The sequence below is a fragment of the Megachile rotundata genome, unplaced genomic scaffold (genome assembly GCF_050947335.1).
Source record: "Megachile rotundata isolate GNS110a unplaced genomic scaffold, iyMegRotu1 scaffold0185, whole genome shotgun sequence".
Lineage (NCBI taxonomy): Eukaryota > Metazoa > Arthropoda > Insecta > Hymenoptera > Megachilidae > Megachile > Megachile rotundata.
The window spans coordinates 236,501-262,500 of record NW_027473482.1 but is presented as its reverse complement, the minus strand read 5'-3'; the positions used below and the strand labels follow the sequence as shown (position 1 = coordinate 262,500).

Here is a 26,000-nt window from a genome sequence, read left to right as displayed (position 1 = left end):
TGAGATAATGTGCTATCTCACTCGCCTCGCTGACCGTATCCTTTGATTATTTTGCTCAGCTTTCGGGTTAGCGTAGCTCGTCGGCTTACGTCGTGGCCCTGGGTCCCGTGGAAGCAGCTGTCGTTGGAGACGTCTATGTCCTCGTCGTAGTTATTAGGCTCGTCTTGCGTGATTTATCACGCAAGCTCGGAGGTTGTGGTGGTATGATTCGAGTCGTGCAGGTATTTGAAGATAGTGGACAACAATTATAATTATATAATGATATATTCTCCAATAAATCCTTGATTATATATGTATATGTAGATATGGATAATGTTCCTTTATGGTATACTCTTACGCTTATCCGCTCGACGAAATGGGTAGTCGTTTACGACTCCCGAGGAATCAGGCTGGGCTGATGTGATACTGGATGACTGGACGGGTCTCAGGCAGGATTACCTAGCACTGAGGTTACCGGTATGCAGACTAGGGCGGACTGGCGCCAACTGACTCTGGGTGGTAAGGAATGAGCTGGGTTTTATAGTGGTTGAGGACAAAGGAAATCATTCTAGAAGGTTCTGGCTGATGTAAGAGGATGTTATGGCTAGGTGTCGATAAGGATATTCTGATTAGTTTTACTTGAAGGATGTTTGTAAGACGAGATGTAGGAGTTGTCGTGAGAGGATGTTATGGTCTGTTGTTGATAAGGATATCATGATTAATTTATCTTGAAGGATGTTTGTAAGGCGAGATGTAGGAGTTGTCGTGAGAGGGTGTTATGGTCTGTTGTCGATAAGGATATCATGATTAATTTGGTTAGAGGATATTTATGAGTTGGATTATCGGGAGGATGTTTATGGGATTGAGTTCGAGGAAAGGACTTATCTTGTGGGAAAGGAATGTCGAGCGGTTCCTACGCTACTTGCTTCCTTATCTCTATGTGATTAACTATGGCGTGAATAATATCTTACGGCTAAGGTTACATACATGTCTTACACTCTATGGTTACATTCATATCTTATATTCTATGGCTACATACGTGTCTTATATTCTATGGTTACATTCATATCTTATATTCTATGGCTACATACATGTCTTATGTTCTATGTCAACGTCGGAGGCCCGACGTCACACCTCCCCCCCTAGGAAAAGTCAATTTTTATGGTGGAAAAATTGGCTTCCCTGGTATTTCTCGCATTCGCAGAGTTTGTTGGGGCTTTTGGGGACTTCACTTGAGTTTGTATGTCTCTATTAAGGAGGGGTAGAGGGGAGCACTCGTCACTTATTTTTGCACTGGGAGTTTGGTACGACGATAGCTTCTTCTGGCCGTATATTTGGGGGTGCCATCTCTGCCAGTTGCTGATCCTGGATGTTCGGGCAATTGGGGTGGCTGTTGTTTGCTGCTGGTTTTCCACGGCCAACAAATTCGTCCAATGTCTATTCCCTGCATGCGCCGGCCTGGCTTCTTACTGGGTTGTTTGTCCATAGTCTTCCCTGGTGGTGGGAAGAAGTGGTCCCTCCGGAAACAGACTTCTTCATGGCCACTAACCTGGCAGTAGCTGCAGAAAGGTTCTCTATGTGTCTCGTTGTTGACCTCGCTCACCGGTTCGAGGTTTGACATGCGGCGGATGCTTAGTAGAGATAGCCAAGGAGTGGTTATTCGAAACGGGCTCGGTGGCTGGTCCCTGGGGTGTATTTTGGCTCGGTTCTGGGTTTCCATGAGGGTTATTCCCTCGATGAATGATGTCATTTCCTCATCCTGGGTCCAGCTTGGTTCGTTGCGGTCGTCAAATTCGTCTGCCACGTTGAATAGTTCCCAGAGGCTGAATGCGTTCGGCTTGGTCCATCCCGGAGGTGTGTATTCGTCCCAAAGCCAGTCTAGCCTCTCTCTGTTGTATTTTCTTTCTTCCCGGGTATTCCTAATGCACTGGGTGCATTGAAGGTAGAATCCTTTTGGAATAAGTGCCCTGGCTAGCAGACATTGCTGTTCCGAGTGGCTCCAATTTGCCCGCTTCGGGAAGGTAGGCTGCAGTACACTGTATTTCCCCATTGTCGATATCGTCACAAATAAGAGTATGAGAAGCGTCGCTACGTTACGCACGTACTGTCTGGTACTCGAGTGTCGAGGTTCTGTTCCGCTCGCGTTTATATTGCCAGATTTTGTTGTGGGTTTAAGTGGGGGTGTCTCGACTAAGGGTGTTTTGTTTATGACATGGACTCCCATCGTGGTGGCCCCTTCAAACAGTCTTACGCCATCCGTCCTCACTGCTCTCATCTTTCCGTTCACACTTATCTTAATAATGTCGCTTGTTAACACTTCGACAACCTTGTAGGGGCCGACGTGTTTCCTTTCGCGTCCCGGTGTGTTTACAATTACTACGCGATCGCCTACTTTAAAACCGGGTGTGCGTGCCTGATTGTTTCGATATTGACGAGCTTTTGCTCGTGCCCTTGTCAAGTTTTCCCGCGCGTCTACTACTGCCTGGGAGATTTTTGCGTCTAAGTCTTTTAGAAATTCGTCGTATGTTCTATCTGTGGTCATTATTTGGGTTTCGCATGCCGCCGGGGCCCGAGCAGGCCTTCCAAAAACCAACTCATGCGGAGAGTATTGGGTTTCTTCCTGAACATTAGTATTGAAGCCGAACATTGCTAGGTTCAGCCATTCGTCCCAGTTTTCTTTTTGCAAGTATGGTTTCAAATATTCCGTTAGCAACAGGTGCGATCGCTCGACAGGTCCGTTCCCTTGAGGGAGGAAAATAGTGGTTTGAAAATGGGCTACCTTGAATCTCCTTGCGACCGCTTTTACCAGCGCGTTTGTAAAATTTGTGCTTTGATCGGTAAGGATTGCTTTGGGTGCCCCGAATCGACAAATGAAATTATTCACGAACGCGTCGGCTGTTTCGGCTGCTGATGTTTCCCGGAGAGGGATAGCAAGTGAATACTTCGTGAGTAGGTCTTGAATAATTAGGATGTATCTGTTCCCTATATCTGTGCAAGGGAGAGGACCAATGGTATCAAAGGAGACTTTGTCGAAGGCTTTACCTGCCGTGTCCGTTAGTGTTAGTGTCTGTCGGTTTCCCCTTCGCGTTAATTTTCGCAGCTGACAACTTGCACATGTGTTCAATAACGTCCGTATGTCGTTTCTTAGCGTCGGCCAGTAGTATTTCCCTTTTATTTCGCGGTACGTTTCTTCGAATCCCCTGTGTTGTCTGGAGGACGAAACGTGACTCTCGGTTAATAGCTCTTGTCGCCTATCCTGCGCGGGTATACGGATCTCGTGCGAGCATGCAAATATCGTCGTTCCTGTTCCGTCAAATAAATTTGCGATTACTTGTGCCGTATAGGTCCAAGGGACTACTGCAAACCTCGTGCGCGATATACTGATAGAAGATAATTTTAATTCGTTTGAAACGTTACTCAGTGATTGCATGCAAGCTAGAACGCCGTCAGGAGACGGTTCCTGTGTCGCTTTTAATGTGACGGGTAATAGGATGATGTTACCCGCGGCTCTCCTGACAACACGGGGGATCGTGCATTCCAGATCGTTGGGTATCTGAAGTTTGTTCTCATTTATCAGGTCTATACCTCCTTGATCCAGTGGGTGCTGGTCTACCGTAACGAATACTGCTAAGTTATCCCGTCTCGTAATCAACCTATCCCGGATGTTTACTATTGTCGGCGTTGCCTGTCGAGTACGATTATCGTCATCGTCGTTGTCGCTCGGGTCGGGTGTATCGGTGTCTCTTTCATCGGTCTCGCTATCTACAGTCGGTGCAGGTGGTCGAAATGACGTCTGTTCCCCCATGTCAGGTGTTGGCGGGTCGGAGTGGATGGGAAGGACTGGTGCAGGGTTTCGCGATAATGCATCGGCGTTAACATTATACTTCCCTGCTTTGTATACCACCTTATAATCATATTCGTCCAGCTTTAACCGCCAACGAAGGAGTCTCGAGGTGGGATCCTTTACCGACGTCATCCAGACCAATGGTCTATGGTCGGTGATAAGGTCGAATTTCCTCCCATACACGTAAGGCCTGAAATGCCGAACCGCGTGGACGATGGCTAGACACTCCTTCTCGATAGTGGAGTAATTTAGTTCTGCCCCTTGCAATAATCGGGATGTGTAGGCTATCGGTCGATCCTGACCGATCTCGCCCTGGCTCAGAATTGCCCCGATTGCGTGTCCGGACGCGTCTGTCGTTATGTGAAACGATTGGCTGAAATCCGGGTATCGAAGTATCGGTTCCGTAGACAATGCCTCCTTTAGGGCATTAAATGCCTGTACCTGCTCAGGTCCCCAGGCGAATTTGCTGGTTTTCTTTAGTAAGATCGTGAGGGGCCGTGCGATTCGCGAAAACCCGTCAATAAATCGGCGATAATACCCGGCGAGACCCAAAAACTCCCTTACATTTTTGACCGACGTAGGCGCGGGAAAATCTCGAACCGCCCTTACTTTTTCTTGGCACGGTTTAACTCCGTCTTTGCCTATGACATGCCCTAAGTACGCGACTTCGCGGCGCAAGAAGTTACACTTTGTAGGTTCTAGTTTTAGGTTAGCTTGTCTGAGGCGCTTTGCTAATTTGTTAAATTTATCCCGGTGCTCCTGTAGCGAGCTAGCGTAGTTTACAATGTCATCCACGTAGACGAATAGTTCGGACCCCTGCAATCCCGTGAGCACCACGTTCATAAGCCTCTGAAACGTTGCCGGTGCATTCTTTAACCCAAAGGGCATGCGAGCAAACTCATAATGGCCGAAGGGAGTCGAGAAAGCCGTTTTCTCGGCGTCTTCCTTGGCCATTCCCACCTGATGAAACCCGCTCTTACAATCAAACACGCTAAAGTACTTGGCGCTTCCCAGTTGGTCCAAAATTTCTACGATGTTAGGGATTGGGTGCGCGTCTGCCACGGATTTCTCATTTAACGCTCTGAAATCGATAACCATTCTCCACCTCTTGTTTCCCTGAGCATCGGGTTTCTTGGGGACCACCCACAAGGGCGAATTATATGGGGATGTCGACGGTCGTACAATATCACTCTCTAACAGTTCGCGCATCTGTTTATCGATTTCTTGCTTGTGAATGGGGGGGTACCTGTACTGCTTCACGTGCACCGGAACGTTGTCGGTGGTTGGGATTTTGTGTTCCAGAACATGCGTTTTTCCCAGATATTCGCCCGGGAGATGGAAGATGTCGTGATGCTCGCAGATCAATTTCCTAACGTGCTCTTTTTCCTCCGTATTCAGATGTGCCAAGTCGATCAGCTCTAAAACTTTATTTGCGCGGTCGTGATCGGGTAGATGTTGGGACACAACCGTGTTTACATTCGCATGTGGTTCCCCAAACGACGGAATCTGCGAGATCTCCTCAACATCTTCCACCTGTACAAAAGGTTCCTCCAATTCTACGTCCTTGTCGGAGAAGTTGGCGATTCTTACGATAGCCCTGCCTTGTCTTATTTTAACTAGCGCATCTCCTAATAGCACGTCCGGCGCCAATTCCCTTCGGGCGACGTAGCCCGTGTCGGGCCCTATCGCGCGTATTTTTACGTTCATGATAGTACGAGCCTTTATCTTAATGGGGTTTCCGGTATCGAACGGTATTACTACGTCCTTCCGACGGACACATTGGTCCCGCATCGAAATCTCCGCGTCCGTCAGGAACGGGTTCCCGAGTATTCCCTGCGTCGGTATCGGGAAGCAATTTTGCACGACGTAAAATTTGAATTTTTCACCGAACAATGTGACATTCGTTGCCCCTATAGTGAGCACGGCCTGAGCTGAAATGCCCGATATTGACATACGGTCGTCCAAATTTATGACCATTTCGGGTCTTAATGCTCCTATTTTGATCAAATTTGGCTCCGCGCCCGTATCAATCATGAGGGCTGATTTGGCCTTGAGTTCTGGCGCAGTGACGCTTATCTGCGGAATCATTACTCCCCGTCCGTTGTTATAATTAATTCGGGCTGTTCTAGCGTTACTGTGTGTATTGCTTTCGCGCTTGGGCCCTCCCGTCTCCTGGTCGCCACGGGCGGGAGGGCTTGCTCGTTTCCCGAATTTCGCATTTGCTCGTTGTATCGACGCTTTCTGCATTCGTGCAGATCGTGACCCGGAATGTTGCAGTATCGGCAGAATCTATCGGGCAGTGGCGGATCTCTCCTATCATCTCCGCGGGGGTATCGCGTGAATCCCCGATTCGCCTGGTAGTTCCGCGGCGGAACGGGCGACGTTGGTTTCCACGAGTCGCGACGCGGCGGACTGCTAAAACGGCGTTCGCGCCATTCCGAGTTTTGATCATGTCTTCCGAAATCAACGCGACGCGGAGATTCGTTTCTTCTAAAGTCTCTACTCGATCGCCAGTCGGGAGTTCCGTCACGCTGTTCGAAATTCACGCGGCGCACTTCGGTACGGCCCTGTCTCGACTTTTCTAACTCTAGTCTCTTGAACACCGAGATGGCTTCTCGAAATACGCATTTTAGAGGTTCGGCCGCGACCACTTTCACTTCCAAGCGCATGGGTGACATCAACCCATCAATAAAGCAGCTTTTCGCGAAATTGTTGATTTCATCGATATTAGGCGCGCCTCGGTCGCAATCGAGGATCGCATCACGCAAGTCTTTTACCCGGGTTATAAAATCTAGAACGTGCTCACCGTTCTTCATGTAGATACTGGCTAATTCGCCGCGGTAGTAGTCGACGGTGCGTTGTGGTCCGAAGATGTCCTTTAGGGTGTTGCACAGCTCAGCGACGGTGTAGATCTCTTCGTCCTCCACAGCGGCAGCGGCGTGCCCCCTCAAGTGTCCAATAATGAGTTTAACCAGTGTTCCCTCGGCGTGAGCGGGAATTAACTGCCTGGCTCTTTTACACGCCCGTGTAAATGTTAATAAAGTCGGTGAGGAACCATTGAAAACGGGCACCATTTTTACCGCTTCGTTAAGGGTATAACTGACGGATTCACTGGCAATGGCAACACTTGGCACCTCCATCTCCGTGGGTAGTTCTTCGGGAATGTCACTTTTCCTCGGTATCGCCCCTTGGCTCTTTTCGGCTTTCCGGATTTTTGCTAGCACTGCCTCGTTCCGCAGGCGAGCTTCCTCCAGTTCTCGTCTCTCGCTGTCAAGCATTCGGGCTTCCTCTCGAAGGCGCCTCTCCTTCTCGATTTGTTGCTTTTGCACCATGGCCATTTCGTCCTCACTCATTATTTCCGTCTGCCTCGAACGGAGTTCCATCGGCGTCGTCTTCTGCGTCCCAGCCGGTTGCTATGGCATGTTGACGGCAGAATTCGTCTACCGAGGGCGGACACGACCACTCGTTCTCGCGGAACGCCCGGAAAAAGTCCACCAATACTTTGTCTGGCACTTCCCTGTGGTTATACACTTTTATGGCACTTCTTGTGTCCAAAATGTCGTAGCTGAATAACGGCACTTCGCGTGACGACGTCCCAGTGTCCGATTCGCTATCCAAGGTCACAATTTCTGGTCCAAACACTTGTAGAAACTTCTCTTCGAGGAGCTTGAGCTTCCTCGCCTTTACTCGCCGGCCCGCGCGGCAGCCACGCTTCCTTTTCCCCTATTTTCAAACGGTGATTACTAAAATTTATTACTTACGAAAGAAAAGTACAATTCCTGTACTCAGTCTCAATGACTTACCGGCATGCTGTTGGCTCGCGTATTCAGCAGCGTTCGTGGACGCGCAAAAATCCGGTTACCAACAGCGGTCGTCGGCTCGTAATTGAGCTACTCGCTTAATTGTGCGCGAAAAATTCGCAGTCTCTTTCGATACTGTGGCAACACCTTCGCTTTTACGCGCAAGTGTGACACAAATACCTACGGAAAACTAGCGAATCTTGTAGACAGAATGCCCTAAGCCTCTTCCAGGCAAGAGGTAGTACAGCCCTGAAGCGCACGTACCGCTTGCAAAGTCAAGAACGTTAGGGATCTGCTCTTGTCGAAAAACTCTGTAGCGCGAACTCGACGTCTTCACTGTACGAAGGAGCGTGACTGAATGAGCGCGTTACTGCGGCGGCGGTGGATGCGTCACCCGCGCTGGCGTGAGACCCGGCGCGTCGTGGGAACTGGCGCGCTCAGGAATGTGGCGCGCTTATCTCCCGCTCGGTACGGTCGAGCGTCCGGCCGGTGTCGTCTAACGTCTGGCGCGCTTCTTATCTCAAGACCTCCTTGTCCGCTTTGTTCTTTCACACGCTTCGTAATCTTGACTCGCTGTAGGCAGCTTATCTCTCCACGGTGCTGAGTCAATCCCACCGCTGTCACCAATTTTGTTACGGCCAGGGGCGTCCAGTGAGATAATGTGCTATCTCACTCGCCTCGCTGACCGTATCCTTTGATTATTTTGCTCAGCTTTCGGGTTAGCGTAGCTCGTCGGCTTACGTCGTGGCCCTGGGTCCCGTGGGAGCAGCTGTCGTTGGAGACGTCTATGTCCTCGTCGTAGTTATTAGGCTCGTCTTGCGTGATTTATCACGCAAGCTCGGTGGTTGTGGTGGTATGACTCAAGTCGTGCAGGTATTTGAAGATAGTGGACAACAATTATAATTATATAATGATATATTCTCCAATAAATCCTTGATTATATATGTATATGTAGATGTGGATAATGTTCCTTTATGGTATACTCTTACGCTTATCCGCTCGACGAAATGGGTAGTCGTTTACGACTCCCTAGGAATCAGGCTGGGCTGATGTGATACTGGATGACTGGACGGGCCTCAGGCAGGATTACCTAGCACTGAGGTTACCGGTATGCAGACTAGGGCGGACTGGCGCCAACTGACTCTGGGTGGTAAGGAATGAGCTGGGTTTTATAGTGGTTGAGGACAAAGGAAATCATTCTAGAAGGTTCTGGCTGATGTAAGAGGATGTTATGGCTAGGTGTCGATAAGGATACTCTAGAAGGTTCTGGCTGATGTAAGAGGATGTTATGGCTGGGTGTCGATAAGGATATTCTGATTAGTTTATCTTGAAGGATGTTTGTAAGACGAGATGTAGGAGTTGTCGTGAGAGGATGTTATGGTCTGTTGTCGATAAGGGTATCATGATTAATTTGGTTAGAGGATGTTTATGAGTTGGATTATCGGGAGGATGTTTATGAGATTGAGTTCGAGGAAGGGACTTATCTTGTGGGAAAGGAATGTCGAGCGGTTCCTACGCTACTTGCTTACATATTGTTCCCTATCTCTATATGATTAACTATGATTAAACATGGCGTGAATAATATCTTACGGCTAAGATTACATACAGGTCTTATACTCTATGGTTACATGCGTATCTTATGTTCATATCTTATGTTCTATGGTTACGCACTCGTATATTCATATCTTACGTTCTATGGCTATATACGTGTCTTATATTCTATGTCAACGTCGGAGGCCCGACGTCACACCTCCCCCCCTAGGAAAAGTCAATTTTTATGGAGGAAAAATTGGCTTCCCTGGTGTTTCTCGCACTCGCAGAGTTTGTTGGGGCTTTTGGGGACTTCACTTATTTGAGTTTATATGTCTCTATTAAGGAGGGGTAGAGGGGAGCACTTGTCACTTCGTCTACGTTGTCGCTTGATTGGGGGTTTAAATGTTCTTTTTCTTGGGGAACACATTCCACGGCGTCGTCCGGCAAGTTCAGCTTTTCCTCATTTTTCTGTTTCAGGAACAGGAAGAAATGTGTCATGGAGCTCCAAACGGCGACCAGCAGGTTGTAGACTCCAGCCGTAGGCTGCGTGTAGGGCGATTCCGTTCAGGATTGAGTTGATGATGAGTTTTGCAATGCGGATACTAAGGTATATGCCAATGAGGCCCGCGCTGAACGACCCGAATTTGACGAAGGTGAACCATATCTTTTCTCCAGCGGACTTTGCTATTTTCTCTATTGATGCAGCATCCAGTAGGTTTGATATTTGTACGCTACCCGTGGTGAATTGCCTTCCCGTGGCGCCTTGGGCAATCGAGCTGATCACCGAGGCTTTTTCGATCGGGAACATAATATGGTTTTTCAGTTTATTCAGATCTTCGGCTGAGTATATGCCTCCATTTGCCAGATTGTGTGGGTCCACGTATTTCCAAGTTGGTCTGGTGATGGATTGTAAAGCCTGAGGTGGAATTGTTTCCGTCAGGCCCGGTGTGAGACGGTACCAGGCTCCGTTCAGTTTATACATGGTTGGCATCAGCGAGTTGCACTCTCTCCTGGTTCCCGCGGCGGTGAGAATGTGGTTTTTCGGGGTGAGAAACCGAGATTCGTTTTTATATTTTACTGGCAATTCGTCAAAGCACTCCTCCGTTTTCCTTACTTGGCAGGCGACGGGTATGCACTGTATGACGTGTATAGCCTCTCCTGATGAAACGGCCATGTGTCCCGGTGCCTTGGTTATTGCGTAGGCTACTTCCTCCGGTGATGTGTGCATTAAGGTGAGAGCGTTCCTTATTATCTGTCTTTCCAGATTGCATTTTTGTTCGAGGACGTCATTGTATAATTGCAGTAGTTGATTCTTGATGTGCCGCTCCACGTATACGAATTTCGAGTTGACATACGTGAAAATGTCAAGGTTGTTGACGGGTGTTCGAGTTTTTGCCTTGAACTTCCCGTCGGACGCTGTTTCGACGATAAATAATTTTGGATGTTCCGTCTTCATGAGCCGGTATCCACAAAGCGTTATTTCGTGCGTTTTCGTTAGTGCGAACGTTGTGTCCTCTGCTGTAACCACATAAACAGTGGGTGTTTGCTGCTCTCGGGATGTTATCTTGTCTGCTCGCCCTTCGTAGAGGACATCATAGTGGTTGAAATGGCAGGAATCGCTGGGCACTGGTTCCCAGTAGGTGTAGCCATCTTCGGCGTCCAAGCAGCTTCCCGCCTGCAGCGAGCAGCGTTGTCCCGATCGAAGAATCACCTGGTTTGTATCCAGTTTAACTGGTGTCACGTAGTTTTTGATGGACACTGTAACTGATGCCTGAACTACCACGTCTGTCCAAGATCCGTACGGGTCTGCATATGTTGTCCCAGACAGGTTCCTTGGGTGTCAATCCTCCCGGCGATTGTCAGGCTAACGTGGCTAGTTGAATTCGGCTGAATTCCTGTGACTTGTACTGATGGCGTGATTGCTATGGTTCCGGTTACTTGTAGGTTTCGACAGGTCTCGTGTGTCGTAGAGAATATGTATTGCTGCCGTCCGTTATGTACCACTGATACGTGCGAATGCATTCCACAGTAATAAATGGTCCTGTCTATTTCCAATCGGCATTGGATGACCGGAGTCTCGTTGAAGTCGCCCAATTGTAGTAATTGTATGTCCTTTAATTCTGTTAATGGCTCGATGCTTTGGGGAGAACAGTCCAGTTGATCGACGATGGAGAAGGTGGAGATGTTGAGTGTTGGTCCGCTGCAACCGTAGCCAATCAATCCTGATGCTTGGTGAATGGTGACTAGCAGTATTAGAGCCCACATGATGAAGTGTTTTGTTCGCTGGATTAGCGACGAGTGACTCCTTGTAGACCTGGGGTTTTTCCCCCTGTCGTTCGTCGTTGGGAGTGGGGGTGACGTGTGAGCCGTGAATACCGACGCGACGGGGGCGGGTTTGAACTTCTTCAAGCGGTTCGCATGAACAATTTTCATTCGTCCCTTCACAACTATTTTTACATTTCCGTTTGGGAATACCCACCGGATTTCATACGGTCCAAGATACTCATCGTCGAATTTATCGCGGCGCAATTCATTCAACAGCATAACCCGTTCTCCAACCTTAAAGTTTTCTATATGCACATGACGATCGTAGTGTCGTTTGGATTTTTCTTTTGCATCCATAAGGTTCCTACGCGCATCGCTCACAGCCTGTGTCACCTTAGTTTGTAAATCTCGCAGGTATTGATTGTACGACTCGTTAGTTGTCTCGACCAACATTGTATCTGCCGTAGGGACGCGCGCGGGGTCGCCAAATACTAACTCGTGTGGGGTGTACTGGGTGCCCTCATGGACACTCATATTATAACTAAACATTGCCAAATCCAACCACTTGTCCCAGTCGCTCTTTTCTATATACTGTTTCAAGTATTCGGTGAGTACGTGATGGGAGCGTTCGAGGGATCCATTGCTTTGGGGGTGAAACGCTGTTGTTCGAAATTTCGTAATTTTGAGTTTTGTCGCGATGGCTTTCATCAGGGAGCTAATGAAGTTTGCCCCCTGGTCGGTCAGCATTGCTTTGGGTGTTCCGAATCGCGAGACGAAATGATTTATGAATGCATCCGCCGTTTCGATGGCTGACGCGTCTTGCAATGGTATGGCTACCGAATATTTCGAGAGCAGGTCCTGAATGGTAAGAATATATTTGTTCCCTACCTCCGTGCAGGGTAGAGGGCCAACGAGGTCGAGCGATATCTTATCGAAAACCTGTCCCAGAGTATCGGTTATCGTCATGGGTTGTCGCGTTTTTACTCTTGTTAGTTTCTTTCTTTGACAACTAACACAAGAATTCACTAAGTCCCGCACGTTACCCTTTAACGTCGGCCAATAATATTTCTCCCTGATCCTTCGGTAGGTTTTGTTTATCCCTTTATGCCCAGCGAAAGCCGAGGCGTGGTTCTCGATAAGTATGCCCCGACGTTCGCCCTCGGATGGTATCCGAACTTTGTGTGCGCAGACGAAGATCTTAACCCTCGTTTCGCTAAACAGGTCCGACAATACCTGGTTCACGTAAGCCCATGGCGCCCTCTCGAAATCGATTTTTGATATGCTGAATGAGCTTAGTCCTAACTCCTCTGCAGTGTTGCAGAGAGACTGTATACATGCTAATACACCGTCCGCGGAGGGTTTTTGTGTTACGTAAGTGGTGATTGGCAGAAGGATGGTACTATAAGTTGCGCCCCTGATAACCCGTGGAACGGTTGTTTCGAGATCATCCGGGATCTCTAGCTTTCCTTCGTTCACCAGATCCCGTCCCCCTTGATCCAACGGGTGCTGATCCACCGAGACAAAGCAAACCAGATTATCTCGTCTCATGGTTAACCGATCTCGGGTGTTAACCATAGTCGGTCCTTCCCGCGTGGCGTGGTTATTATTCTGCTCGGTCCCGGACTCCGATGAGTCCGTGTCGGAGTCGTTAATTTCATCATCCCGATCCGGTATTTGTGCGGCCGTTGTTGGTAATGGGGATCGATCGCGTGAACTTTTTGCGCCTAGTTCTGTCGCGTCTGAATGTATGGGGAGAGTACGACCGATTTCTCGAGTGCGGCTGCCGCCGCGCTCGGCGGCCAGCTCGACCGTTTCATCTAGCTCTACTTTACTGAACATCTCCCTTAGGCGTGCTGGCCTAGAATCGGGTTTGGTCCGGTCGAATGGCAGGATTAAGTTCCTCCACCGGACGCATCGGCTCTTCATCAAAACATCGGCGTCTTCTAGGAAAGGGCGTCCCAGTATTCCGCGCGTGGGTATGGGGAAGGAATCGGGGACCACGTAGAATTCGAATCGTTCCCCGAATAACGTGACGTTTGTTGTGCCAAGGGTCGTGATAGTGTGCGATGTGACTCCCGAAAATTTTGTTTCCTCCTTGGCGTTCACTTGTGTGTGAGGTTTCAGAGCGCCGAGTTTTATTAAATTCGGTTCGGCACCGGTGTCGACCATCATGACTGATACTGATTTTAGCTCCGGCGCGCTTATTCTGATTTGGGGGACTGTTGTTCCTCCCCAGCAATCGACACAGTTGATTCGGCGTGATCCAACGTGACCGCGTGCACTGTTTTCGTGCTTGGGCCCTCCCGTCCTTTGTTCGTCGCGGGCGGGAGGGCTTGCTCGTTTCCCGAATTTCGCATTTGTTCGTTGTATCGACGCTTTCTGCATTCGTGCAGATCGTGACCCGGAATGTTGCAGTATCGGCAGAATCTATCGGGCAGTGGTGGATCTCTCCTATCATCTCCGTGGGGGTATCGCGTGTATCCCCGATTTGCCTGGTAGTTCCGCGGCGGAACGGGCGACGTTGGTTTCCACGAGTCGCGACGCGGCGGACTGCTAAAACGGCGTTCGCGCCATTCCGAGTTTTGGTCACGCCTTCCGAAATCAACGCGACGCGGAGATTCGTTTCTTCTAAAGTCTCTACTCGATCGCCAGTCGGGAGTTCCGTCACGCTGTTCGAAATTCACACGGCGCACTTCGGTACGGCCCTGTCTCGACTTTTCTAACTCTAATCTCTTGAACGCCGAGATGGCTTCTCGAAATACGCATTTTAAAGGTTCGGCCGCGACCGCTTTCACTTCCAAACGCATGGGTGACGTCAACCCATCAATAAAACACCCTTTCGCGAAATTGTTGATTTCGTCAGTATTAGGCGCGCCTCGGTCGCAATCGAGGATCGCGTCACGCAAGTCTTTTACTCGGGTTATAAAATCTAGAACGTGCTCACCGTTCTTCATGTAGATACTCGCTAATTCGCCGCGGTAGTAGTCGACGGTGCGTTGTGGTCCGAAGATGTCCTTTAGGGTGTTGCACAGCTCAGCGACGGTGTAGATCTCTTCGTCCTCCACAGCGGCAGCGGCGTGCCCGCTCAAGTGTCCAATAATGAGTTTAACCAGTGTTCCCTCGGCGTGAGCGGGAATTAACTGCCTGGCTCTTTTACACGCCCGTGTGAATGTTAATAAAGTCGGTGAGGAACCATTGAAAACGGGCACCATTTTTACCGCTTCGTTAAGAGTGTAACCGATGGATTCACTGACAACGGCAACACTTGGCACCTCCATCTCCGTGGGTAATTCTTCGGGAATGTCCCTTTTCCTCGGTATCGCCCCTTGGCTCTGTTCGGCTTTCCGGATTCTTGCTAACACTGCTTCGTTCCGCAGGCGAGCTTCCTCCAGCTCTCGTCTCTCGCTGTCAAGCATTCGGGCCTCCTCTCGAAGGCGCCTTTCTTTTTCGATTTGTTGCTTCTGCACCATGGCCATTTCGTCCTCACTCATTGGTTCCGTCTGCCTCGAACGGAGTTCCATCGGCGTCGTCTTCTGCGTCCCAGCCGGTTGCGACGGCATGTTGGCGGCAGAATTCGTCTACCGAAGGTGGACACGACCACTCGTTTCCGCGAAACGCCCGGAAAAAGTCCACCAATACTTTGTCTGGCACTTCCCTGTGGTTATACACTTTTATGGCACTTCTTGTGTCCAAAATGTCGTAGCTGAATAACGGCACTTCGCGTGACGACGTCCCAGTGTCCGATTCACTATCCAAAGTCACAATTTCCGGTTCAAACACTTGTCGTAGAAACTTCTCTTCGAGGAGCTTGAGCTTCCTCGCCTTTTCTCGCCGGCCCGCGCGGCAGCCACGCTTCTTTTTCCCCTATTTCCAAGTGACGATTACTAAAATTTATTACTTACGAAAGAAAAGTACAATTCCTGTACTCAGTCTCAATGACTTACCGGCATGCTGTTGGCTCGCGTATTCCGCAGCGTTCGTGGACGCGCAAAAATCGGTTTACCAACAGCGATCGTCGGCTCGTAATTGAGCTATTCACTATACTGTGCGCGAAGAATTCGCAGTCTCTTTCGATACTGTGGCAACACCTTCGCTTTTACGCGCAAGTGTGACACAAATATCTACGGAAAACTAGCGAATCTTGTAGACAGAATGCCCTAAGCCTCTTCCAGGCAAGAGGTAGTACAGCTCTGAAGCGCACGTACCGCTTGCAAGGTCAAGAACGTTAGAGATCTGCTCTTGTCGAAAAACTCTGTAGCGCGAACTCGACGTCTTCACTGAAGCAAGGAGCGTGACTGAATGAGCGCGTTACTGCGGCGGCAGTGGATGCGTCACCCGCGCTGGCGTGAGACCCGGCGCGTCGTGGGAACGGGCGCGCTAAGGAATGCGGCGCGCTTATCTCCCGCTCGGTACGGTCGAGCGTCCGGCCGGTGTCGTCTTACGTCTGGCGCGCTCCTTATCTCGAGACCTCCTTGTCCGCTTTGTTCTTTCACACGCTTCGTAATCTTGACTCGCTGAATGTCACGTAGGCAGCTATCTCTCCACGGTGCTGAGTCAATCCCACCGCTGTCACCAATTTGTTACGGCCAGGGGTGTTCAGTGAAGTAACGTACGGTTTCACTCGCCTCGCTGACTATAACTTCTAATTATTTCGCTCAGCTTTCGGGTTAGCGTAGCTCGCCGGCTTACGTCGTGGCCCTGGGTCCCGTGGAAACAGCTGTCGTTGAAGTATCTCTATGTCCTCGTCGTGGCTATCAAGCTCGTCTTGTGTGATTTATCACGCAAGTTCGGAGGTTGCAATAGTATAATTCACGTCGTGCAGGTGGTATGGATTGAAGACAACAGTATAGTTATATAACTGTATATTCTCCAATGATAAATCCTCAAGTGTATATAAGTAGATATGTGTATTGATCCTTTATAATATATTCTTATGCTTACTCGCTCGACGAAATGGGTAGTCGTTTACGACTCCCTAGGAATCAGGCTGGGCTGATGTGATACTGGATGACTGGACGGGCCTCAGGCAGGATTACCTAGCACTGAGGTTACCGGTATGCAGACTAGGGCGGACTGGCGCCAACTGACTCTGGGTGGTAAGGAATGAGCTGGGTTTTATAGTGGTTGAGGACAAAGGAAATCATTCTAGAAGGTTCTGGCTGATGTAAGAGGATGTTATGGCTAGGTGTCGATAAGGATACTCTAGAAGGTTCTGGCTGATGTAAGAGGATGTTATGGCTGGGTGTCGATAAGGATATTCTGATTAGTTTATCTTGAAGGATGTTTGTAAGACGAGATGTAGGAGTTGTCGTGAGAGGATGTTATGGTCTGTTGTCGATAAGGGTATCATGATTAATTTGGTTAGAGGATGTTTATGAGTTGGATTATCGGGAGGATGTTTATGAGATTGAGTTCGAGGAAGGGACTTATCTTGTGGGAAAGGAATGTCGAGCGGTTCCTACGCTACTTGCTTACATATTGTTCCCTATCTCTATATGATTAACTATGATTAAACATGGCGTGAATAATATCTTACGGCTAAGATTACATACAGGTCTTATACTCTATGGTTACATGCGTATCTTATGTTCATATCTTATGTTCTATGGTTACGTACTCGTATATTCATATCTTAATATATTCATATTAAGCGTTCTAATAATACGTTATTCTATTGGTTTTAATCGTTCTTAGTATAGGTTGTCAGTCATCGTTTCACCGAACCGACTATGCCGGACGGACTTGGTCGTGCTCGGACGGCCCACCCAACCAACTATGCGGAACGAATAATTTTAGATAATTTCGTTAATAATGAATCCGAACGTGCCAAAATGGTATAAATGTTCTAGTAATACGTTATTCTATAGGTTTTAATCATTTTTAATATAGGTTCTCAGTCATCGTTTCACCGAACCGACTATGCGGAACGAATAATTCTCAATAATTTTGTTATTTATGAATCCGAACGTGCCAAAATTGTATAAACGTTCTAATAATTCGTTATTCTATTGGTTTTAATCGTTCTTAGTATAGGTTGTCAGTCATCGTTTCACCGTACCGACTATGCCGGACGGACTTGGCCGTGCTTGGACGGCACACCGAACCGACTATGCGGAACGAATAATTTTAGATAATTTCGTTAATAATGAATCCGAACGTGCCAAAATGGTATAAATGTTCTAGTAATACGTTATTCTGTAGGTTAATCATTTTTAATATAGGTTCTCAGTCATCGTTTCACCGAACCGACTATGCCGAACGAAAAATTTTAGATAATTTCGTTAATTATGAATCCGAACGTGCCAAAATGGTATAAATGTTCTAGTAATACGTTATTCTATAGGTTTTAATCGTTTTTAATATAGGTTGTCAGTCATCATTTCACCGAACCGACTATGCCTGAAGGACTTGGTCCCGGTCGGACGGTCCACCGAACCGACTATGCGGAATGATAAATTTTCGATAATTTCGTTAATTATGTATCCGAACGTGCCAAAATGGTATAAATGTTCTAGTGATACGTTATTCTGTAGGTTTTAATCGTTTTTTATATAGGTTGTCAGTCATCGTTTCACCGAACCGACTATGCCGGCAGGACTTGGTCCCGGTCGGACGGTCCACCGAACCGACTATGCGGAACGAAAAATTCTCGATAATTTCGTTAATTATGAATGCGAACGTGCCAAAATGGTATAAATGTTCTAGTAATACGTTATTCTATAGGTTTTAACCGTTTTTAATATAGGTTGTCAGTCATCGTTTCACCGAACCGACTATGCGGAACGAATAATTCTCAATAATTTTGTTATTTATGAATCCGAACGTGCCAAAACTGTATAAACGTTCTAATAATACGTTATTCTATTGGTTTTAATCGTTCTTAGTATAGGTTGTCAGTCATCGTTTCACCGAACCGACTATGCCGGACGGACTTGGCCGTGCTCCGACGGCCCACCGAACCGACTATGCGGAACGAATAATTTTAGATAATTTCGTTAATAATGAATCCGAACGTGCCAAAATGGTATAAATGTTCTAGTAATACGTTATTCTATAGGTTTTAATCATTTTTAATATAGGTTCTCAGTCATCGTTTCACCGAACCGACTTTGCGGAACGAAAAATTTTAGATAATTTCGTTAATTATGAATCCGAACGTGCCAAAATGGTATAAATGTTCTAGTAATACGTTATTCTATTGGTTTTAATCGTTTTTTATACAGGTTGTCAGTCATCGTTTCACCGAACCGACTATGCCGAACGAAAAATTTTAGATAATTTCGTTAATTATGAATCCGAACGTGCCAAAATGGTATAAATGTTCTAGTAATACGTTATTCTATAGGTTTTAATCGTTTTTAATATAGGTTGTCAGTCATCGTTTCACCGAACCGACTATGCGGAACGAATAATTCTCAATAATTTTGTTATTTATGAATCCGAACGTGCCAAAATTGTATAAACGTTCTAATAATACGTTATTCTATTGTGATTGCGATTGCGTGATTGTGATTGCGTGATTGCGATTGCGCGATTGCGATTGCGCGATTGCGATTGCGATTGCGCGATTGCGATTGCGCGATTGCGATTGCGCGATTGCGATTGCGCGATTGCGATTGCGCGATTGCGATCGGGCGATTGCGATTGCGTGATTGCGATTGCATGATTGTGATTGCGTGGTTGTGATTGCGTGATTGTGATTGCGTGATTGTGGTTGCGTGATTGTGGTTGCGTGATTGTAATTGCGTGATTGTGGTTGCGTGATTGTGATTACGTGATGGTGATTGTGTGATGGTGATTGTGTGATTGTGATTGTGATTGTGATTGTGATTGTGATTGTGCGATTGTGTTTGTGATTGTGATTGTGATTGTGATTGTGATTGTGTGATTGTGTGGTTGTGGTGGCGTGATGGCGGTTGCGCGATTGCGATTGTGTGATTGTTATTGCGTGATTGTGATTGTGTGATTGTGCGATTGTGATTGCGCGAATGTGATTGCGCGATTGTGATTGCGCGATTGTGATTGCGCGATTGTGATTGCGCGATTGTGATTGCGCGATTGTGATTGTGTTACTGTGATTTTGTGACTGTGATTGTGGGATTGTGATTGTGTGATTGGGATTGTGTGACAGTGACTGTGTGATCGTGATTGTGGGACTGTGACAGTGTGATTGTGTTATTGATTGTGTGATTGTGGTTGTGTGATTGTAATTGTGTGTTTGTGATTGTGTTATTGTGATTGTGTGATTGTGATTGTGATTGTGTGATTGTGTGATGGTGATTGTGTGATCGTGATAGTGTGATAGTGATTGTGTGACAGTGATTGTGTGATCGTGATTGTGTGATCGTGATTGTGTGATCGTGATTGTGTGGTCGTGATTGTGTAATCGCGATTGTGAGATCGTGATTGTGTGATCGTGGTTGTGTGATCGTGATTGTGATTGTGATTGTGTGATTGTGATTGTGGGATTGTGATTGTGTAATGGTGGTTGTGTGGTCGTGATTGTGTGATTGTGATTGTGTGATTGTGATTGTGTGATTGTGATTGTGTGATTGTGATTGTGTGATCGTGATCGTGTGATCGTGATTGTGTGATCGTGACTGTGTGTGTGTGATTGTGTGACTGTGATTGTGGGATTGTGACTGTGTGATCGTGATTGTGTGATCGTCATTGTGTGATCGTGATTGTGTGATTGTGTGATTGTGATTGTGTTATTGTGATTTTGTGATTGTGATTTTGTGATTGTGATTGTGTGACTGTGATTGTGTAACTGTGATTATGTGATTGTGATTGTGTCATTGTGATTGTGTGATTGTGACTCTATAACTGTGATTGTGTTATTGTGATTGTGTGATTCTGATTGTGTGATTGTGATTGTGTGATCGTGACTGTGTGATCGTAATTGTGTGATCGTGATTGTGGGATTGTGACTGTGTGATCGTGATTGTGTGATCGTGATTGTGCGATTGGGACTGTGTGATTGTGTGATTGTGTGACTGTGTGACTGTGTGGCTGTGTGATTGTGATTGTGTGATCGTGATTGTGTGATCGTGATTGTGGGATTGTGACTGTGTGATGGTGTGATTGTGATGGTGTGACTGTCATTGTGTGATCGTGATTGTGTGATCGTGATTGTGTGATCGTGATTGTGTGATCGTGATTGTGTGATCGTGATTGTGTGGCCGTGATTGTGTGATCGTGATTGTGCGATCGTGTTTGTGTGATCGTGACTGTGTGATCGTGATTGTGTGGTCGTGATTGTGTGATCGTAATTGTGTGATCGTAATTGTGTGATGCTGTTTGTGTGATCGTGATTGTGATTGAGATTGTGTGATTGTGATTGTGTGACTGTGATTGCGTGACTGTGATTGCGTGATCGTGATTGTGTGATCGTGATTGTGTGATCGTGATTGTGTGATCGTGATTGTGTGATCGTGATTGTGTGATCGTGATTGTGTGATCGTGATTGTGTGATTGTGTTACTGTGATTGTGTGATTCTGATTGTGTGATCATGATTGTGGGATTGTGACTGTGTGATTGTATGATCGTGATTGTGATTGTGTGATTGTGATTATGTGATTTTGATTGTGATTGTGTGATTGTGATTGTGTGATTGTGATTGTGTGATTGTGATTGTGTGATTGTGATTGTGTGATTGTGATTGTGTGATTGTGATTGTGTGATTGTGATTGTGTGATTGTGATTGTGTGATTGTGATTGTGTGACTGTTATTGTGGGATTGTGATTGTGGAATTGTGATTGTGTGATTGTGTGATTGTGTGATCGTGATTGCGATTGTGTGACTGTGATAGTGGGATTGTGATTGTGTGATTGTGTGATCGTGATTGAGTGATAGTGATTGTGTGATAGTGATTGTGTCATCGTGATTGTGTGATTGTGATCGTGTGATGGTGACTGTGTGATCGTAATTGTGTGATCGTGATTGTGGGATTGTGACTGTGTGATCGTGATTGTGTGATCGTGATTGTGTGATCGTGATTGTGTGATCGTGATTGTGTGGCCGTGATTGTGTGATCGTGATTGTGCGATCGTGTTTGTGTGATCGTGACTGTGTGATCGTGATTGTGTGGCCGTGATTGTGTGATCGTGATTGTGCGATCGTGACTGTGTGATCATGATTGTGTGATCGTGATTGTGGGATTGTGACTGTGTGATTAAATGATCGTGATTGTGATTGTGTGATTGTGATTGTGTGATTGTGATTGTGTGATTGTGATTGTGTGATTGTGATTGTGTGATTGTGATTGTGTGATTGTGATTGTGATTGTGATTGTGATTGTGATTGTGTGATTGTGTGATTGTGATTGTGCGATTGTGATTGTGTGATTGTGATTGTGTGATTGTGATTGTGTGATTGTGATTGTGTGATTGTGATTGTGTGACTGTGATTGTGGGATTGTGATTGTGGAATTGTGATTGTGTGATTGTGTGATCGTGATTGCGATTGTGAGACTGTGATTGTGTGATTGTTATTGTGATTGTGATTGAGTGACTGTGTGATTGTGATTGTGTGATCGTGATTGTGTGATCGTGATTGTGTGATCGTGATTGTGGGATTGTGACTGTGTGATTGTGATTGTGTGATCGTGTCTGTGTGATCGAGTTTGTGTGATCGTGATTGTGGGTTTGTGACTGTGTGATTGTGTGATTGTGAATGTGTGATTGTGATTGTGTGATTGTGATTGTGTGATTGTGATTGTGTGATTGTGATTGTGTGACTGTGATTGTGTGACTGTGATTGTGGGATTGTGATTGTGTGATTGTGTGATCGTGATTCTGTGATAGTGATTGTGTGATAGTGATTGTGTGATCGTGATTGTGTGATCGTGATTGTGTGATCGTCATTGTCTGATTGTGATTGTGTGATTGTGTTATTGTGATTGTGTGATTCTGATTGTGTGATTGTGATTTTGTGATCGTGACTGTGTGATCGTGTTTGTGTGTTCGAGATTGTGGGCTTGTGGCTGTGTGATTGTGTGATTGTGATTGTGTGATTTTGATTGTGTGATTGTGATTGTGTGATTTTGATTGTGTGATTGTGATTGTATTACTGTGATTTTGTGACTGTGATTGTGGGATTGTGATTGTGTGATTGGGATTGTGTGACAGTGACTGTGTGATCGTGATTGTGAGATTGTGACTGTGTGATTGTGCGATTGTGATTGTGTGATTGTAATTGTGTGACTGTGATTGTGTGATTGTGATTGTGATATTGTGATTGTGTGATTGTGTGATCGTGATTGTGCGATCGTGATTTTGTGATCGTGATTGTGTGATTGTGTGATTGTGATTGTGTTATTGTGATTGTGTGATTGTGATTGTGTGAGTGTGATTGTCTGATTGTGTGATGGTGATTGTGTGATTGTGATTGTGTGATCGTGACTGTGTGATCGTGATTGTGTGATCGTGATTGTGGGATTGTGATTATGGGATTGTGACTGTGCGATTGTGTGATTGTGATTGTGTGAGTGTGATTGTGTGATTGTGATTGTGTGACTGTGATTGTGTGATCGTGATTGTGTGATCGTGATTTTGTGATCGTGATTGTGTGATTGTGATTGTGTTATTGTGATTTTGTGATTGTGATTGTGTGATTGTGATTGTGTGATAGTGACTGTGTGATCGTGATTGTGTGATCGTGATTGTGTTTGTGATTGTGAGATTGTGATTGTGGGATTGTGATTGTGTGATGGTGGTTGTGTGGTCGTGATTGTGTGTTTGTGATTGTGTGATTGTGATTGTGTGATCGTTATCGTGTGATCGTGATTGTTTGATCGTGACTGTGTGTTTGTGATTGTGTGACTGTGATTGTGGGATTGTGACTGTGTGATCGTGATTGTGTAATCGTGATTGTGGGATTGTGATTATGGGATTGTGACTGTGTGATTCTGTGATTGTGATTGTGCGATTGTGATTGTGTGACTGTGATTGTGTGACTGTGATTGTGGGATTGTGACTGTGTGATCGTGATTGTGTGATCGTGATTGTGGGATTGTGATTATGGGATTGTGATTGTGTGACTGAGTGATTGTGATTGCGTGATTGTGATTGTGTGATTGTGATTGTGTGATTGTGATTGTGTGATTGTGATTGTGTGATTGTGACTGTGTGATTGTGATTGTGTGATCGTGACTGTGTGATCGTGTTTGTGTGATCGTGATTGTGGGTTTGTGACTATATGATTGTGTGATTGTGATTGTGTGATTGTGATTGTGTGACTGTGATTGTGTGACTGTGATTGTGGGATTGTGACTGTGTGATCGTGATTGTGTGATCGTGATTGTGGGATTGTGATTATGGGATTGTGACTGTGTGATTGAGTGATTGTGATTGTGTGATTGTGATTGTCTGACTGTGATTCTGTGATTGTGATTGTGGGATTGTGATTGTGATTGTGTGATTGTGATTGTGCGATTGTGATTGTGTTATTGTGATTGTGTGATTGTGATTGTGTGACTGTGATTGTGTGACTGTGATTGTGTGATTGTGATTGTGTCATTGTGATTGTGTGATTGTGACTCTGTAACTGTGATTGTGTTATTGTGATTGTGTGATTCTGATTGTGTGATTGTGATTGTGTGATCGTGACTGTGTGATCGTAATTGTGTGATCGTGATTGTGGGATTGTGACTGTGTGATCGTGATTGTGTGATCGTGATTGTGCGATTGTGACTGTGTGATTGTGTGATTGTGTGACTGTGCGACTGTGTGGTTGTGTGATTGTGATTGTGTGATCATGATTGTGTGATTGTGGTTGTGGGAGTGTGATTGTGTGATTGTGTGATCGTGACTGTGCGATCGTGATTGTGTGATAGTGATTGTGATTGTGTGATTGTGATTGTGTGATTGTGATTGTGTGATTGTGATTGTGTGATTGTGATTGTGTGATTGTGATTGTGTGATTGTGATTGTGATTGTGATTGTGATTGTGTGACTGTGTGATTGTGATTGTGTGATCGTGATTGTGATTGTGATTGTGATTGTGTGACTGTGTGATTGCGATTGTGTGATCGTGATTGTGTGATCGTGATTTTGTGATCCTGATTGTGCGATTGTGACTGTGTGTTTGTGTGATTGTGATTGTGTGATTGTGATTGTGTGATTGTGATTGTGTGAGAGTGATTGTGTGATTGTGATTGTGTGATTGTGATTGTGTGACTGTGATTGTGGGATTGTGACTGTGTCATGGTGTGATTGTGATGGTGTGATTGTCATTGTGTGATCGTGATTGTGTGATCGTGATTGTGTGATCGTGATTGTGCGATTGTGACTGTGTGATTGTGTGATTGTGTGATTGTGTGACTGTGTGACTGTGTGGCTGTGTGATTGTGATTGTGTGATCGTGATTGTGTGATCGTGATTGTGTGATCGTAATTGTGTGATCGTGATTGTGGGATTGTGACTGTGTGATGGTGTGATTGTGATGGTGTGATTGTGATGGTGTGATTGTGATGGTGTGATTGTGATGGTGTGATTGTCATTGTGTGATCGTGATTGTGTGATCGTGATTGTGTGATCGTGATTGTGTGATCGTGATTGTGTGATCGTGATTGTGTGGCCGTGATTGTGTGATCGTGATTGTGCGATCGTGTTTGTGTGATCGTGACTGTGCGATCGTGATTGTGTGGCCGTGATTGTGTGATCGTGATTGTGCGATCGTGACTGTGTGATCATGATTGTGTGATCGTGATTGTGGGATCGTGACTGTGTGATTAAATGACCGTGATTGTGATTGTGTGATTGTGATTGTGTGATTGTGATTGTGTGATTGTGATTGTGTGATTGTGATTGTGTGATTGTGATTGTGTGATTGTGATTGTGTGATTGTGATTGTGTGATTGTGATTGTGTGATTGTGATTGTGTGATTGTGATTGTGTGATTGTGATTGTGTGATTGTGATTGTGTGATTGTGATTGTGATTGTGATTGTGATTGTGATTGTGATTGTGATTGTGTGATTGTGATTGTGCGATTGTGATTGTGCGATTGTGATTGTGCGATTGTGATTGTGTGATTGTGATTGTGTGATTGTGATTGTGTGACTGTGATTGTGGGATTGTGATTGTGGAATTGTGATTGTGTGATTGTGTGATCGTGATTGCGATTGTGTGACTGTGATTGTGTGATTGTTATTGTGATTGTGATTGAGTGACTATGTGATTGTGATTGTGTGATCGTGATTGTGTGATCGTGATTGTGGGATTGTGACTGTGTGATTGTGTGATTGTGATTGTGTGATCGTGACTGTGTGATCGAGTTTGTGTGATCGTGATTGTGGGTTTGTGACTGTGTGATTGTGTGATTGTGATTGTGTGATTGTGATTGTGTGATTGTGATTGTGTGATTGTGATTGTGTGATTGTGATTGTGTGACTGTGATTGTGTGACTGTGATTGTGGGATTGTGATTGTGTGATTGTGTGATCGTGATTGTGATTGTGTCATTGTGATTGTGTCATTGTGATTGTGTCATTGTGATTGTGTCATTGTGATTGTGTCATTGTGATTGTGTCATTGTGATTGTATCATTGTGATTGTGTGATTGTGATTGTGATTGTG

At 45.9% G+C, this 26,000-nt stretch overlaps 1 protein-coding gene across 1 annotated transcript; it reads right to left on the bottom strand.

Moving 5' to 3' along the window:
• Positions 1 to 6,836: 6,836 nt before the first annotated feature.
• On the bottom strand, positions 6,837 to 8,003 carry LOC143266299 (uncharacterized). The gene is made up of 2 exons (XM_076541838.1): positions 7,627 to 8,003; positions 6,837 to 7,546 (listed from the first exon to the last, which is right to left on the bottom strand). The coding sequence occupies exons 1-2, from the start codon at positions 7,630 to 7,632 to the stop codon at positions 7,169 to 7,171; spliced, it is 384 nt and encodes a 127-aa protein (XP_076397953.1). The 5' UTR covers positions 7,633 to 8,003; the 3' UTR covers positions 6,837 to 7,168.
• Positions 8,004 to 26,000: the final 17,997 nt, after the last annotated feature.